The 12756-nt window shown below is 36.7% G+C and overlaps 1 protein-coding gene across 1 annotated transcript in view; it reads left to right on the forward strand.

Moving 5' to 3' along the window:
- LOC124796429 (beclin 1-associated autophagy-related key regulator) overlaps positions 1–12756 on the forward strand; it is a 132097-nt gene that overhangs the window by 24330 nt on the left and 95011 nt on the right. Inside the window, exons 4-5 of the mRNA XM_047260617.1 lie at positions 7315–7552; positions 8276–8445. Of these exons, the coding sequence (XP_047116573.1) occupies positions 7315–7552; positions 8276–8445 (408 nt within the window). The remainder of the gene's footprint in view (positions 1–7314; positions 7553–8275; positions 8446–12756) is intronic.

A 12756-nucleotide genomic window follows, 5' to 3' on the forward strand; every position in this document is an offset into this window, starting at 1 on the left:
TTTGTGCCTACAAAGCATGCCTGTGTAGCGCTACATATATTCGACGGCAGAAGTTAGTTGTGGTGGCACCTACCAACATTATTCAGAACTTCCGCTTGCTTTGCACTCGATTCTAAGCCGCAGGCGGTTTTTTGGATTACAAAAACCGGAAAAAAAGTGCGGCGTAGATTCGAGTAAATACGGTAGTCTGTGCCTTCACCCTTAATTCCTCCCCCCACCTGTGCCCTTTTCCAGCTCTCCCCAATTGATCTCTCTCTCTCTCTCTCTCTCTCTCTCTCTCTCTCTCTCTCTCTCTCTCCCTCCCTCCCTCCCCCCGGGAGAAGGAAGTTTCGGAATCTAGGATTAATATTTTCTACTTAAGTGTATACATCAGCAGTATTAGAATGCATCTTGTTTTTTTCACGTCTTACTGTATAAACCAGAAACACATTTTGACTTGCCTTCATGTATTACCCTGTCTCACCTATTTTGAATTAATGTCCACTTCATCATTTACTGGTTGATATAATACCAGAATGCTTATGACTTTTAATCGAATTTATTAATCTCACGTAACAGTTTATTCTTAACAGTTCTTATTTAGATTCAGATGCTGCAGTTTCTTTATAAAAATATAGAGGGGGCTGTAGAGGGTCAAAGAATTCAATAAACTGCTCAAAAAAAGTTTTATGTTGGCTACATTATATCAACCCCTGCGCTAAAGATTGCCTCAGCTGTCAGAAATAACAACTGATGACTGTCACAAATTATGACACTTAGGTATCCTGAAGCAAATGCAATAGATCTGTGTGCTGTCTGGAAGAGAATTGAACCCATACTGCTTGCAACCATCTTCACAGGATCTATTTGACCTCTAAGCATAACAAAACAGCAGTACAGAGCCCTGAGTACTGTTGCATGAAGATGGGGTAGGAAACACTTGGAATAAAGCATAGATCAGTGTCATTGGGTTCTCTTCACCAACAATTGCAGGATTTATCTAACTCGTAATGTGTGTCACAGAAGAGTCCGTAGGCAGTCAGGTACTAATGCATGTTCCAAGCCTGCAACTCCATGGGTTCAGCAAGGAGGTGTGTCAGTCGTGTCTTGGGGTGATGTTATCTATCGAAGCCAGATGCCTGTCATCACTGTTAAGTGTAATTTGAGGGCTGTGCAGAATGGGAACATGATTCTCCAACCTGTTGTCTTGCCCAGCAGTCAACATTTCAGTGACAGGTTTACCTTTCAAGAGGATGATCCATAAGCATACCATGCCCACATTGAATACATTTCTCCAGCAGGCAGGAATCAATGAAATGGAATGATGTGCAGCATTTGTTGGCATGAATCCAAGTAAACATACTTGGGACTTGGAACTAGCAGTGTGTTGTTGAACAACCCACTTCACCTCCTAGATAACATCAGAAGGGCTGCCGTCCTAAGTGTGGCTCATGCTTGAGCAGTAATTTCTTGTCCAACTTGTGAACAGCGTGCCATGGAGGATGCAAGCATCTTACATTGCATGAGGTGGAGAAAGGCATTATTGAATGTTACGCTCAAGTAGATTTCGATTTTACAGATGTGCATTTTTGAACAGACCTTTTACTTTGGTCATTGTTGTGTTTTTATCACAAATAATTTAATTTTGGTTTCATTAGGTTTATTCTTTCATTTCCTACTCCCCTTGAGTCCAAGTGCACACAGATTTGCAAGCACATAATTGGTAAAAAAAAATTTTTGGGTATAATATTAAAAATATAAAAAGTTGAAATTCAACAGAGCTTTGGTATCTTTCAGTAGTGACAAATTTGCTCTGAAATGTATATGCAATTATACCTGTGATTTTCCTCACAACACGAGTCCATAAAACTTCATAATAAATATCACATGCCTTTCTGTATTTCAGCTGCAAGTGTGTAAAAAGATTTTGTTATGCAACACTAATTGATTATTAAAAATAAAATTTTGTCTGATGTTACAGCGAAGTTTTCAAGTTTGTGTATTTTTGGGGCGTACCATTTCTTTTCTGTAACATTGTTTTAAATAGACGCAAAGTATAAAAACTGAAACAGTGAACTGTGCATAAGATATATGAACTCAAAACAGCGGGTGCAGATTCTTTGCAAAGTCATTCAACTAATTGCCAAGAGAAAACACATTTAAATAAGTAAATAATTTTTGCTTTCACAATGAAAACTTAACAGCCAAACATCAGTAGTATTCACAATTACAGAAATAAATTTAGTTCCAGAAGTACATAATGACTGAAGTATAATATAATTTTGAATAGTAGATAATATGAAGACCGCAGTATAATAATTCAGTGGGTAACAAAATCATGTTTAGCAAAAAATATTGAAGACTGAAAAATGGCAAGCCATACTACTGAAATAGCCAGTAGTCTTTCACTCTGTGGCAGAGAGCAGTTTCAAAACTACTTGACAGTTTCAACTGTGTGCCAAATCAAATCCTGGAGACAGTTGCTTTTGTGTATCGGATCTCTTATGAACTGTGAGCATATTTAGGTGTTCCTAAAGGCCCACGTAATGATCACAATATTGAAATTTCAATTGTTTCACTGTAATTTAGCTTTGGGCTTTCCTTTGACATGAACCAATGAGATATAAAAAGGAGGAAGTTCCTCTCCACCCCCTTTATCCCAGTTTTCAAAATGAACAAAAATGTTGCTCAATCAAATCAAATTTTTATAATCACATAACATACCTCAGTCAAAAATTGATATGGTGCACTTGTCTTCTGGAGAATCATTTGGTAACAGATATGTCTGACAATGTTATAATAGCTGTGGCATTACTTCTTCTGGCTTATACAATTTTTGCATGGTTGTCATTCCAGAAATGTACACTGTAGTAACGTTTACTTTTCAGGTTTTTCCCATGTCTCTTCCAGTATCTTTTAGATTTTAGTAAAACTTACTCCTCATTTTTTGAAATATAAATCTCAGGCTCATATAATGCAGAGTTTTTTCACATAGTTTGTCTCATGTAACTTGCTGTGTCTAGTCTGATACACAAGCAAGGAACATATTTATGGACATTAGATGTAGCTTACGTTGACCTTTTCCTGTCATCTAAAAGTTTTGCATTGATTAGTTTTCTCACTCCTCCCCCCCCCCCCCCCCCCCCCACCCTCCAATCTAATGACTGAAACTTATGTATATACAGTATTTTTACTGGTGCAACAAGGAATTGGACACTGAGGCTGCTCAGCTCCCCCCTTACTGCATTATTCCGAGAAGGTGTAGAGTGAGACAGCTTATGTGCTGAAGGCTACACATGTGGGAAGCTTAGGAAGACGTATTTGCAGTACAGTGCCTACTTCTAAGACACAAATATTGTATCACACTTTGATGTGCAGCATTTTGTCACAGGTGTTTATTTCCCATTTTTTGTCTTTCTTCCCCAAAGTAATAGCTTTATTACTTAATTTAAAAAGTACATTAGATGGTGCTAATACAGTAAACAGAACTGAAAAAAACTTCACATACAGGAATTTAACATTAAATTGCATTGTCTATAAATATACACAAATTTCGATTTCAGAATATGTAATACATCTAGAACTATTGTTTGTCATACAGACACATGTGGTTATGTATATTAAAGTCTTTTAAATCCAAACATTGGTGGGACTTTGTCAATTTCATAATAGAAAGAAAAGACCTGTGCAAACATTTGTTGGCAGAACATTGAAATAATTTAAGCAGCTTGTTTGTGCTTCGAGGGTATTACTCTTGGGGTAACACATTATAATAGTCTTTTAAATTTCTGGATTGGAGAAACAAGTAATTGGAGCCAGGTGCTACACTGTTCAGGTCTCAGATCAAATTGGGAGTAATTTGACACCTTAGCAGCCAAAAGCAAGAGTTGTGTGACAGATAAATTGAAGTCATTGCATTCGTGCAGAAAATCTCTCTCAGAACTCGTGATGAAATGTTTCAATTACTGAAATGTAGGCATTCACACCTGGCTCACGAATGATGGTCTCGAGTTCTCGAAAATGTTCCATGTCGTGAACTTGGAAGCGGATTTTTCCATAGGATTAATTTTCAGAGTTCCGTATCTCAATTGTTAAAAACAGAATCCTTGGAGGATCATTTTGTTGTTAATCTGTCTGACTGTTGAGACATCTTTTTCTCTGAAATGGGTAGACATATCAAGTTCAAATTTGTCATGTACAGAGGTCTGTCTACTGTACCCATGGTGATGTAAAAAATTTAAGTCAGTGCAGTCAAAAGATATAGCCATTTATGTCACATACTTTGATACCTGCAAACTCACTCATAAAAACCTATTGATACTTCCCATTAACCGGGAATCATGAAATTTGGCAAGTAGTAATTGAATGGTCTCACTGCTAGATATATGAACTGCAGTTCCCTGCTCATTTCTTTTGTATTCTGGGCTAGTCTCAGGAACTAATGATACGATTTTTCTTATGTAGTATACTGACTGATGGGGAAACTTTGCATATATAATTTAACTTAAATTTAAAACATTCTCAAAAGTCTTGGAATTCGTAGGACTGATATCTTGCCATTATTGATACCAGGCAAAAATTGCTGAGACTCTTGATTCCATTGTTGACTTATTTATACCATTGTTCATAATTAATGACAATATTATGAAAACGATAGGTCACTACTTACTGGAACGATAACACATTGGGTTACAGACGGGTATGACAAAAAGACTATTACATATAAGCTTTCAGCAAAAGTTGTCTTCAGAAAAGAAAAATGCCCACATGTTCACACAAGCAAGTACACCTCACACACATGTGACTGCTTGCGTGCTCTTATGAATGTTTGTGCAGTTTCCTTTTCTGAAGCAGCTTATACTGAAAGCTTTTACGTAATAGTCTTTTCGTTATAATTGTCTGCAACTTAAGTGTCATCTTTACGGTGAATAGCAAACTATCCTTCTCACAATATTATTGATATTCCGACCTGGACTTCCCATTGTTCATTATATTTATTATTAAGTTTGTTGGAAACCAGCAATGTGCGAATTCTATATGCACTTGGCCAGTTTTTATTTGCTATCGTCAATCTTGTCTGCCATTTCAGTTACCAAATGATTCTCACCTTGCTTTAAGAGACTTAGGAATTGAAATAATTGATGTCAACCATAAGAGAGTTTGTAACTACCCCACTTACTGTAACTCAGTTTTTCCCTAGTCACTGCTTTCATTTCAGCCAGCGTTCACTCATTCGTCAGAAGACAAGTGCATTACATCGACTTTGTGGCTGATGTAATGACATTCCAGTGAGTGTTGTTCCAGTTCATAATAGTGTAATGCCCCACCCGTTTGCATGGCTTTCAAACTATACGAAAAGTAAAGCGATTCCCATTCCACATTGAATGATGTGGCTTTACCACATTTTTTTGACAAATGAGTGGATGCCATAGTATTCCCAATGCAGAACATAAATCTGATTTGACATAATAGTATTGCCAGCTAACTGCTTGACTTGTTTCAAGATGACTGCCAAGCTCTAGCATTCCTGTTCCTTTCCCTCCTCGTCCCTCAGCTCCACTCGCCACTGTGCTTGGAGCTCTAGGCAGGAACCCAGCTGGAGTGTTTGTGCCCACAGAGCACTGTTTGGTCAGACCTTGTGTAACATATTTCACTTGTACATTGTGCAGATTGTTTTGTAGTGAAGGAACAATTTCTGTTTTTACCAAGTTTAAGTTCAAATTATTCTCATTTTATTCACATCTGTGCTTCCCCAAGTGTCTGCTCAGTACTTCCTCTTAGACACTTGTGTAGCAGGCTATCACTTTGAAATGAAAGTTGTTAGGCTTGTTTCTACATGTGGAAGATGATGTTGCAAAGTCATTTCTTCTCATTCACAAATGTTAAGCTGCAATAGTAAAAGAAAAATTATGGAGAAATGTCTTGTCCGTTGATGCCAGGATGATATGCTGGTAATAGATCGTAATTTGTTGAAATCTGTTCTTTAAAAGTGTAGTTCCAAGTTCTTAGTAGTTTGCATATTGCAAATTAAAATATGTTTTTCTTCCTTATTTACTTTCATATTTTTAAGATGTTAAAATACATAGAAAATAAGAGGTTTTTTTTTATTTTACTGGAATAGAAAAATGAACATACTTGCTGCAAATATTATAAAGAAACATTTATTCAAATATCATCCAAATTATCTACAAAAAAGTTAGAGAAATAATTGTATCAAACCAAAATCATTATTTTCTCCTTCATAAAGCTCTGCTTTGTAACTTTAAATTTTAGTTGCCTTATTTATTATATTCTCAGTCTTCAAGTGAGTCAGACATTTTGGGGAAAATGTGAACAAATTATTGACAACTGCTATAAATACATCGGAAATGTGCTGCAGTGTTTTAAAATGTGACTTATTTGTTTCACAGTCTAATAATCTCTCCTGTAAATTCAATTAATTGTTATCCCAAAGATTTTCTTGAAAAATTGTTACTAGTCAAATTGTGGTAATTAATAACACATTTAAGTACCAAAGACATAAGAACATGTGAAGTTAAACTGTGCATAAAATGACTATAAAGTTCACTGACACGTAAGATTTCTCCCGTCTCTCAGTTCTTGACAAAGATCTTAATTGTGCTCCAGCATAGTTATCCACACATTTAGTTGACGAAATAGTGCCACTTGGCGCCAACAGATGGCAGAGAAGTACAGTGTTACTTATAAAACTGAAGGTGGTGAATTTTATTATTGGATTATTGCCAGCACTTAAACGTAAGGTATGCGAGAGTGAACTCGTGTTCCTAGCATAAGGGATCAATGTGACATCTCTTGCTTTTAAGTCTTTTAACCACCATCTTTTGCTTATAACATGCTATTAAATGGGCAGAAATAGAAAAAATAGTTTCTGCTTCACAGTTAAAGAAATATTCTTTGAAATACCAAAAGTTAGCGTCTTATTGCAAATGATTTATTAACACATTATTGAGTCAATATGTTGAAGATGCAGTGAGTTTGTGCCTTGACTGCTGATGCTTCTTGAGCATATTACCAAAATGTCAAGTATCCTTCCTGTCATTATCTAGTAATAACAGTACATAAGTGCGAGATGACAACACGGCTTTGCAGTTCATACATCAGAACAGACATGTAAATTTAAAATTTCTTCCCATTCCAGTCATCAATACTTTTGGTGTTCTGGAACACTCATAGGAAGTTTGCATAAGTCCAAGGTAATTTGTATCTGCCTGATCAGACATTTCTGATTAAAGCCAGAAATCTTGGACTTCATTATTTGTTTGTTTAATGTTGTTGTATTTCAAATAGTTAGTTGACAGTAGGCATATGTTTTAGGCCGAAATGACGTAGCAGCCTTAATAGAAACAAACAAGCAGCGAGCAGATCGCTTGCCACGATATGAGGAGCGTGTCTGCCGTTTGCAGCAGTTTGTTGCCAACCTATCTGAAGATGTTGAAGAAAGGCGTCAGTCCTTGCAGAAAATTCAAGATGAGCTGAAGCACGTTATAAGGTCAAGCATACAGCAACTTGTGCAGTACATCTTCCCCATAGCACAAGTTCCATCAGCTCAGAGGTAACAGCTCATCAACAGAGGCAGCACGCAAAAAGCAATTACAGCATTAACTTCATTTAATTGTAACCTGCATTGTGTTTGACTTTTTACAATGTTAAAAGAAAATTAATTTTATAGATGGCTCTTAATATCCATAGGCACGAGGATTATCATATTTTTCTAGGCTTCTATCCTTGAATTTAACATATTGTACAGTTCAACTAGTACCATTTAATGTGCTTTCAATAAAACTGTGTGCTTTCTAAAGCAGTAAATACCTTTCACAGTTTCAGTAGAGTGCCCATATTTTGTTTTATTATTCATTCATGTCACACAAGTGAAATGTAATAGATTAGAATAAGCCATTCACAAATTTTTCCTAAGAATTTGTAAGGAAGAATCCAGGTATAAGAATTACTGGTGTAAGGGCAGCAAATTGAGAAAAATCATGCAAAAAAATGAGCTGTCAAAAGCCCATTTTTAAAATGTTGTAGTAATAAGGTGCTGAAATGTTCAAATTATTATTTCTTTCATTGGTCGTAAAGCAATATAAATTATTGATGTTATTTAATGCTATAAAGAAAGAAAATGTTCCGAATTTCAGTGTAGTAGCCCAGTATATTACTAATGACAGTATTCACAAAAATATTTCATCTCATTACTCTTAACATTGCAAAGTGATTATTAAATTTCACTGTGGATGTAGACAACAATCTTCTAATTCAGTACCAATCATTTCTGTAGTGAGGAAGACAATGAAACACAAGATACTGTTAGTGCCTTGGCTGAAGCAACTCGCACTGCTTATGTTAAAGGCAAATGGGTATTTACCGACAGTTCTGGGGAACTACACCATTGTATAGTAGCCCCATCACTTCCTGGGTCTGGAGATTATTCTGCTTATAATGCTTGGGGTAAGTAAACAGTCAGTTTGTGGCAGTTTAAAAGTAAAACCATAGATGTTGTTTAGAGATAAAACAGCAACCCTGGTGTGTTGTGTAATAGTGTTTCCTGTAATGGCTCAGAAACTAAAATTGTAACATGTTTATAAAGTGTTAGGAGCATTTGCACAAAATTCTGGAACACACAAATTGTTTATTTTCCATTAATTGTGTTTTTTAAAGTCCTAAAATGAAGAAACAATACAACCTTCATCATTTGACAATGAAATGAAACACATTCTTAGGTGATGTGATATTCTCTTAACTCCCGATTAGTATTACATTTGTTACAAGTAATGCTTTTAATTTACCTAAACTGCATTTTAGTAATCAAATTAGTTTATTGTAATTGCAGTTTCATGAGGTCAAAGTGTGAGGAAAAAATTTCCAAAATTTATGCTGTAAATTTGATAACATACAGTTAAGACATGGACAAGTTAGATCAAGTAGGTACAATACATCAGCGGAACAAAAGTAATTTCCTTTGCATATATAGATCCCTTTTCAGAAATTTGGGCCATCTACAATAAATTTCATTACTTCATTTCATTTTATTGAGGACAAATACTTGCAGGGAACAGAGAAGCTATGAATTTTCAGTGGAACAATGGTGCACTACTTAGCAGGCAGATAGATGAGTACTAGCTTTTCTCCACTCATTGGTAAATGACTTGGTATAGATCTACATATAGAAGGAGGCTCCACAAATTAAATGTGCATATTTCATGAAGCATTCGACCCTTCCACAAAATCTGTCGTTACTTCTGCTTATTCGTACATAAGTGCCACTATTAGATAAAGTTGTATACTATTTCTGGTATAAATATCAGTAGCTCCTTTTAATGGCCGGCCGGTGTGGCCGTGCGGTTATAGGGGCTTCAGTCTGGAACCATGTAACCGCTGTGGTTGGTTCGAATCCTGCCTCGGGCATGGACATTTGTAATGTCCGTAGGTTAGTTAGGTTTAAGTAGTTCTAAGTTCTAGGGGACTAACGACCACAGATGTTAAGTCCCATAGTGCTCAGAGCCATTTGAACCATTTTTTTCCTTTTAATGACAATACTATGAAAAGTAAAAACTCTACCATCTGGTAAGCAAGATGTATGAGACAGGCGAAATACCCACAGACTTCAAGAAGAATATAATAATTCCAATCCCAAAGAAAGCAGGTGTTGACAGATGTGAAAATTACCGAACTATCAGTTTAGTAAGTCACAGCTGCAAAATACTAACGCGAATTCTTTACAGACGAATGGAAAAACTGGTAGAAGCGGACCTCGGGGAAGATCAGTTTGGATTCCGTAGAAATGTTGGAACTCGTGAGGCAATACTAACCTTACAACTTATCTTAGGAGAAAGATTAAGAAAAGGCAAACCTACGTTTCTAGCATTTGTAGACTTAGAGAAAGCATTTGACAACTTTAACTGGAATACTCTCTTTCAAATTCTGAAGTTGACAGGGGTAAAATACAGGGAGCGAAAGGCTATTTACAATTTGTACAGAAACCAGATGGCAGTTATAAGTGTCGAGGGGCATGAAAGAGACGCAGTGGTTGGAAAAGGAGTGAGACAGGGTAGGGTTGTAGTCTCTCCCCGAGGTTATTCAATCTGTATATTGAGCAAGCAGTAAAGGAAACAAAAGAAAAATTCAAAGTAGGTATTAAAATTCATGGAGAAGAAGTAAAAACTTTGAGGTTCGCCGATGACATTGTAATTCTGTCAGACAGAGCGAAGGACTTGGAAGAGCAGTTGAACGGAATGGACAGTGCCTTGAAAGGAGGATATAAGATGAACATCAACAAAAGCAAAACGAGGATAATGGAATGTAGTCAAATTAAATCGGGTGATGCTGAGGGGATTAGATTAGGAAATGAGACACTTAAAGTAGTAAAGGAGTTTTGCTATTTAGGGAGTAAAATAACTGATGGTCGAAGTAGAGAGGATATAAAATGTAGACTGGCAATGGCAAGGAAATCGTTTCTGAAGAAGAGAAATTTGTTAACATCGAGTATAGATTTAAGTGTCAGGAAGTCGTTTCTAAAAGTATTTGTATGGAGTGTAGCCATGTATGGAAGTGAAACATGGATTATAAATAGTTTGGACAAGAAGAGAATAGAAACTTTCGAAATGTGGTGCTGCAGAAGAATGCTGAAGATAAGGTGGGTAGATCACGTAACTAATGAGGAGGTATTGAATAGGATTGGGAAGAAGAGAAGTTTGTGGCACAACTTGACTAGAAGAAGGGATCGGTTGGTAGGACATGTTTTGAGGCATCAAGGGATCACAAATTTAGCATTGGAGGGCAGCGTGGAGGGTAAAAATCGTAGAGGGAGACCAAGAGATGAATACACTAAGCAGATTCAGAAGGATGTAGGTTGCAGTAGGTACTGGGAGATGAAGAAGCTTGCACAGGATAGAGTAGCATGGAGAGCTGCATCAAACCAGTCTCAGGACTGAAGACCACAACAACAACAACTATGAAAAGGATGGATTGCTACTCACCATATAGCAGAGATGTTGAGTTACAGACAGGGACAACAGGATAACTAGTAAACATGTAAGCATTTGACCGGAAGATGACCTTACACACACACACACACACACACCGCTAGTTGCATTTTTATTTTTTATTTATTTTTTTATTATTATTTTTTTTTAATTCCGATTTTGGTCGTCTAGAGACCGCGTTAAACAACTATTTTTCAATGTACATTTCTCCTATTGCGCTCCTCCTCTTTTCTCTTCTGCCAATATGTCTTCATCCTCTCTCTGTGCTGCTCCCTTCGGTCTTCTGTCCACACTGTTCTTCCAGTTCTTCTCTTCTTCACTTCAAATCCTTCAAAATGTTGAATTTTGTCTCTCATTAAGTCTCTGTTGGTTATATCATCTTCTCCTATACCCATCTCCTCTAAGTCTGCTTTGACTTCTTTGAACCAGGTAATTTGGGTTCTGGGGTTCTTGTCAAAAAACATGAATATTTTCTTTGTCAGCCTTTCATCATTCATTCTTTTCAAATGGGCGTAAAAGCTTACTCTTCTCTTCCTCATAGTATCTCCCACTTTCTCAATTTTGTCATACACTTCTCTATTACTTCTAAGCTTCCAAGTCCCATTCTCAAACCTCGGCCCAAGTACTCTTCTAATGATTTTTCGCTCCTTTTTTGCTATAGCTTCCATTTCCTTGTTAGTGTTCATTGCTAAACATTCAGATGCATACAGACACTCAGGCTTAGTCACAGTGTTGTAGTGCCTTATTTTTGCGTTAATTGATACTGACTTCTTGTTGTACACATTCTTTGTTAGCTGGAATGCCATTTCCATTTTTCTTGTTCTTGTTTTATTTCCTTCTTTATCTGAAGCATTGGGCTGGATGATTTCCCCTAAATATTTGAAATTAGAAACCTTCTTTATCTGGCCATACTTTGTAATCATATTGTTCGGTGCCTCTTTTACGTTGGTTAGGTACTCTGTCTTTTCAAAGGAGATTTTCAGTCCTGCTTTTTCTGCTGTTTCATTCAGAATATTGATCTGTTTGACTGCTTCTTCCAAACTTCCTGCCAGAATCGCTAAGTCGTCAGCAAAAGCGAGGCAATCTACTTCTAATTCATCCTTTATTCTTCCTAATCTGATTTTTTGTATTCCTTCTTCAGTTGTTTTCTTCCTCCACTCTCTAATAACTTTTTCTAACACACAGTTGAATAGGGTAGGTGACAACCCATCTCCTTGTCTTAATCCTGTTCTGATTTTGAATGGTCTGGATACCTCACCACGGAACTTTACCTTTGCATAGGTATCCGTAAGTGTTTCTTTGACGATTGCAACTGTTTTCTTGTTTGCTCCAAACTCCCTAAGGATGTTAACCAAGGTTGCTCTGTCAACGGAGTCGTACGCCTTCTTGAAGTGATTAAAGTTTAAAATTTGCTCCACACAAGATCTTCCCTTCCTAAAGCCTGCTTGGTATTCACCAATTTCTTGATCAAGTTGTTTCTCCAATCTGTTTTGTAGGGCCTTAGATAGAATTTTATACGTTACCGGAAGTAAAGATATCCCTCTGTAGTTATTTGCATCGGTTTTATCCCCTTTCTTGAAGATGGGGTGTATTAATGCAGTTTTCCATTCTTCCGGTATACGTTCCGTTCTCCAAATCTCATTGATTATTCCCAGTAGTTTTTCTTGAGTTGTATTATCCACACTTTTCCACATTTCTGCAATTATCATGTCTTCCCCTGGTGCTTTATTGTTCTTAAGGTTTTTAATGATTTCTCTGATTTCTATGAGGCATGGGG

Source organism: Schistocerca piceifrons, chromosome 4, assembly GCF_021461385.2.
Source record: "Schistocerca piceifrons isolate TAMUIC-IGC-003096 chromosome 4, iqSchPice1.1, whole genome shotgun sequence".
Lineage (NCBI taxonomy): Eukaryota > Metazoa > Arthropoda > Insecta > Orthoptera > Acrididae > Schistocerca > Schistocerca piceifrons.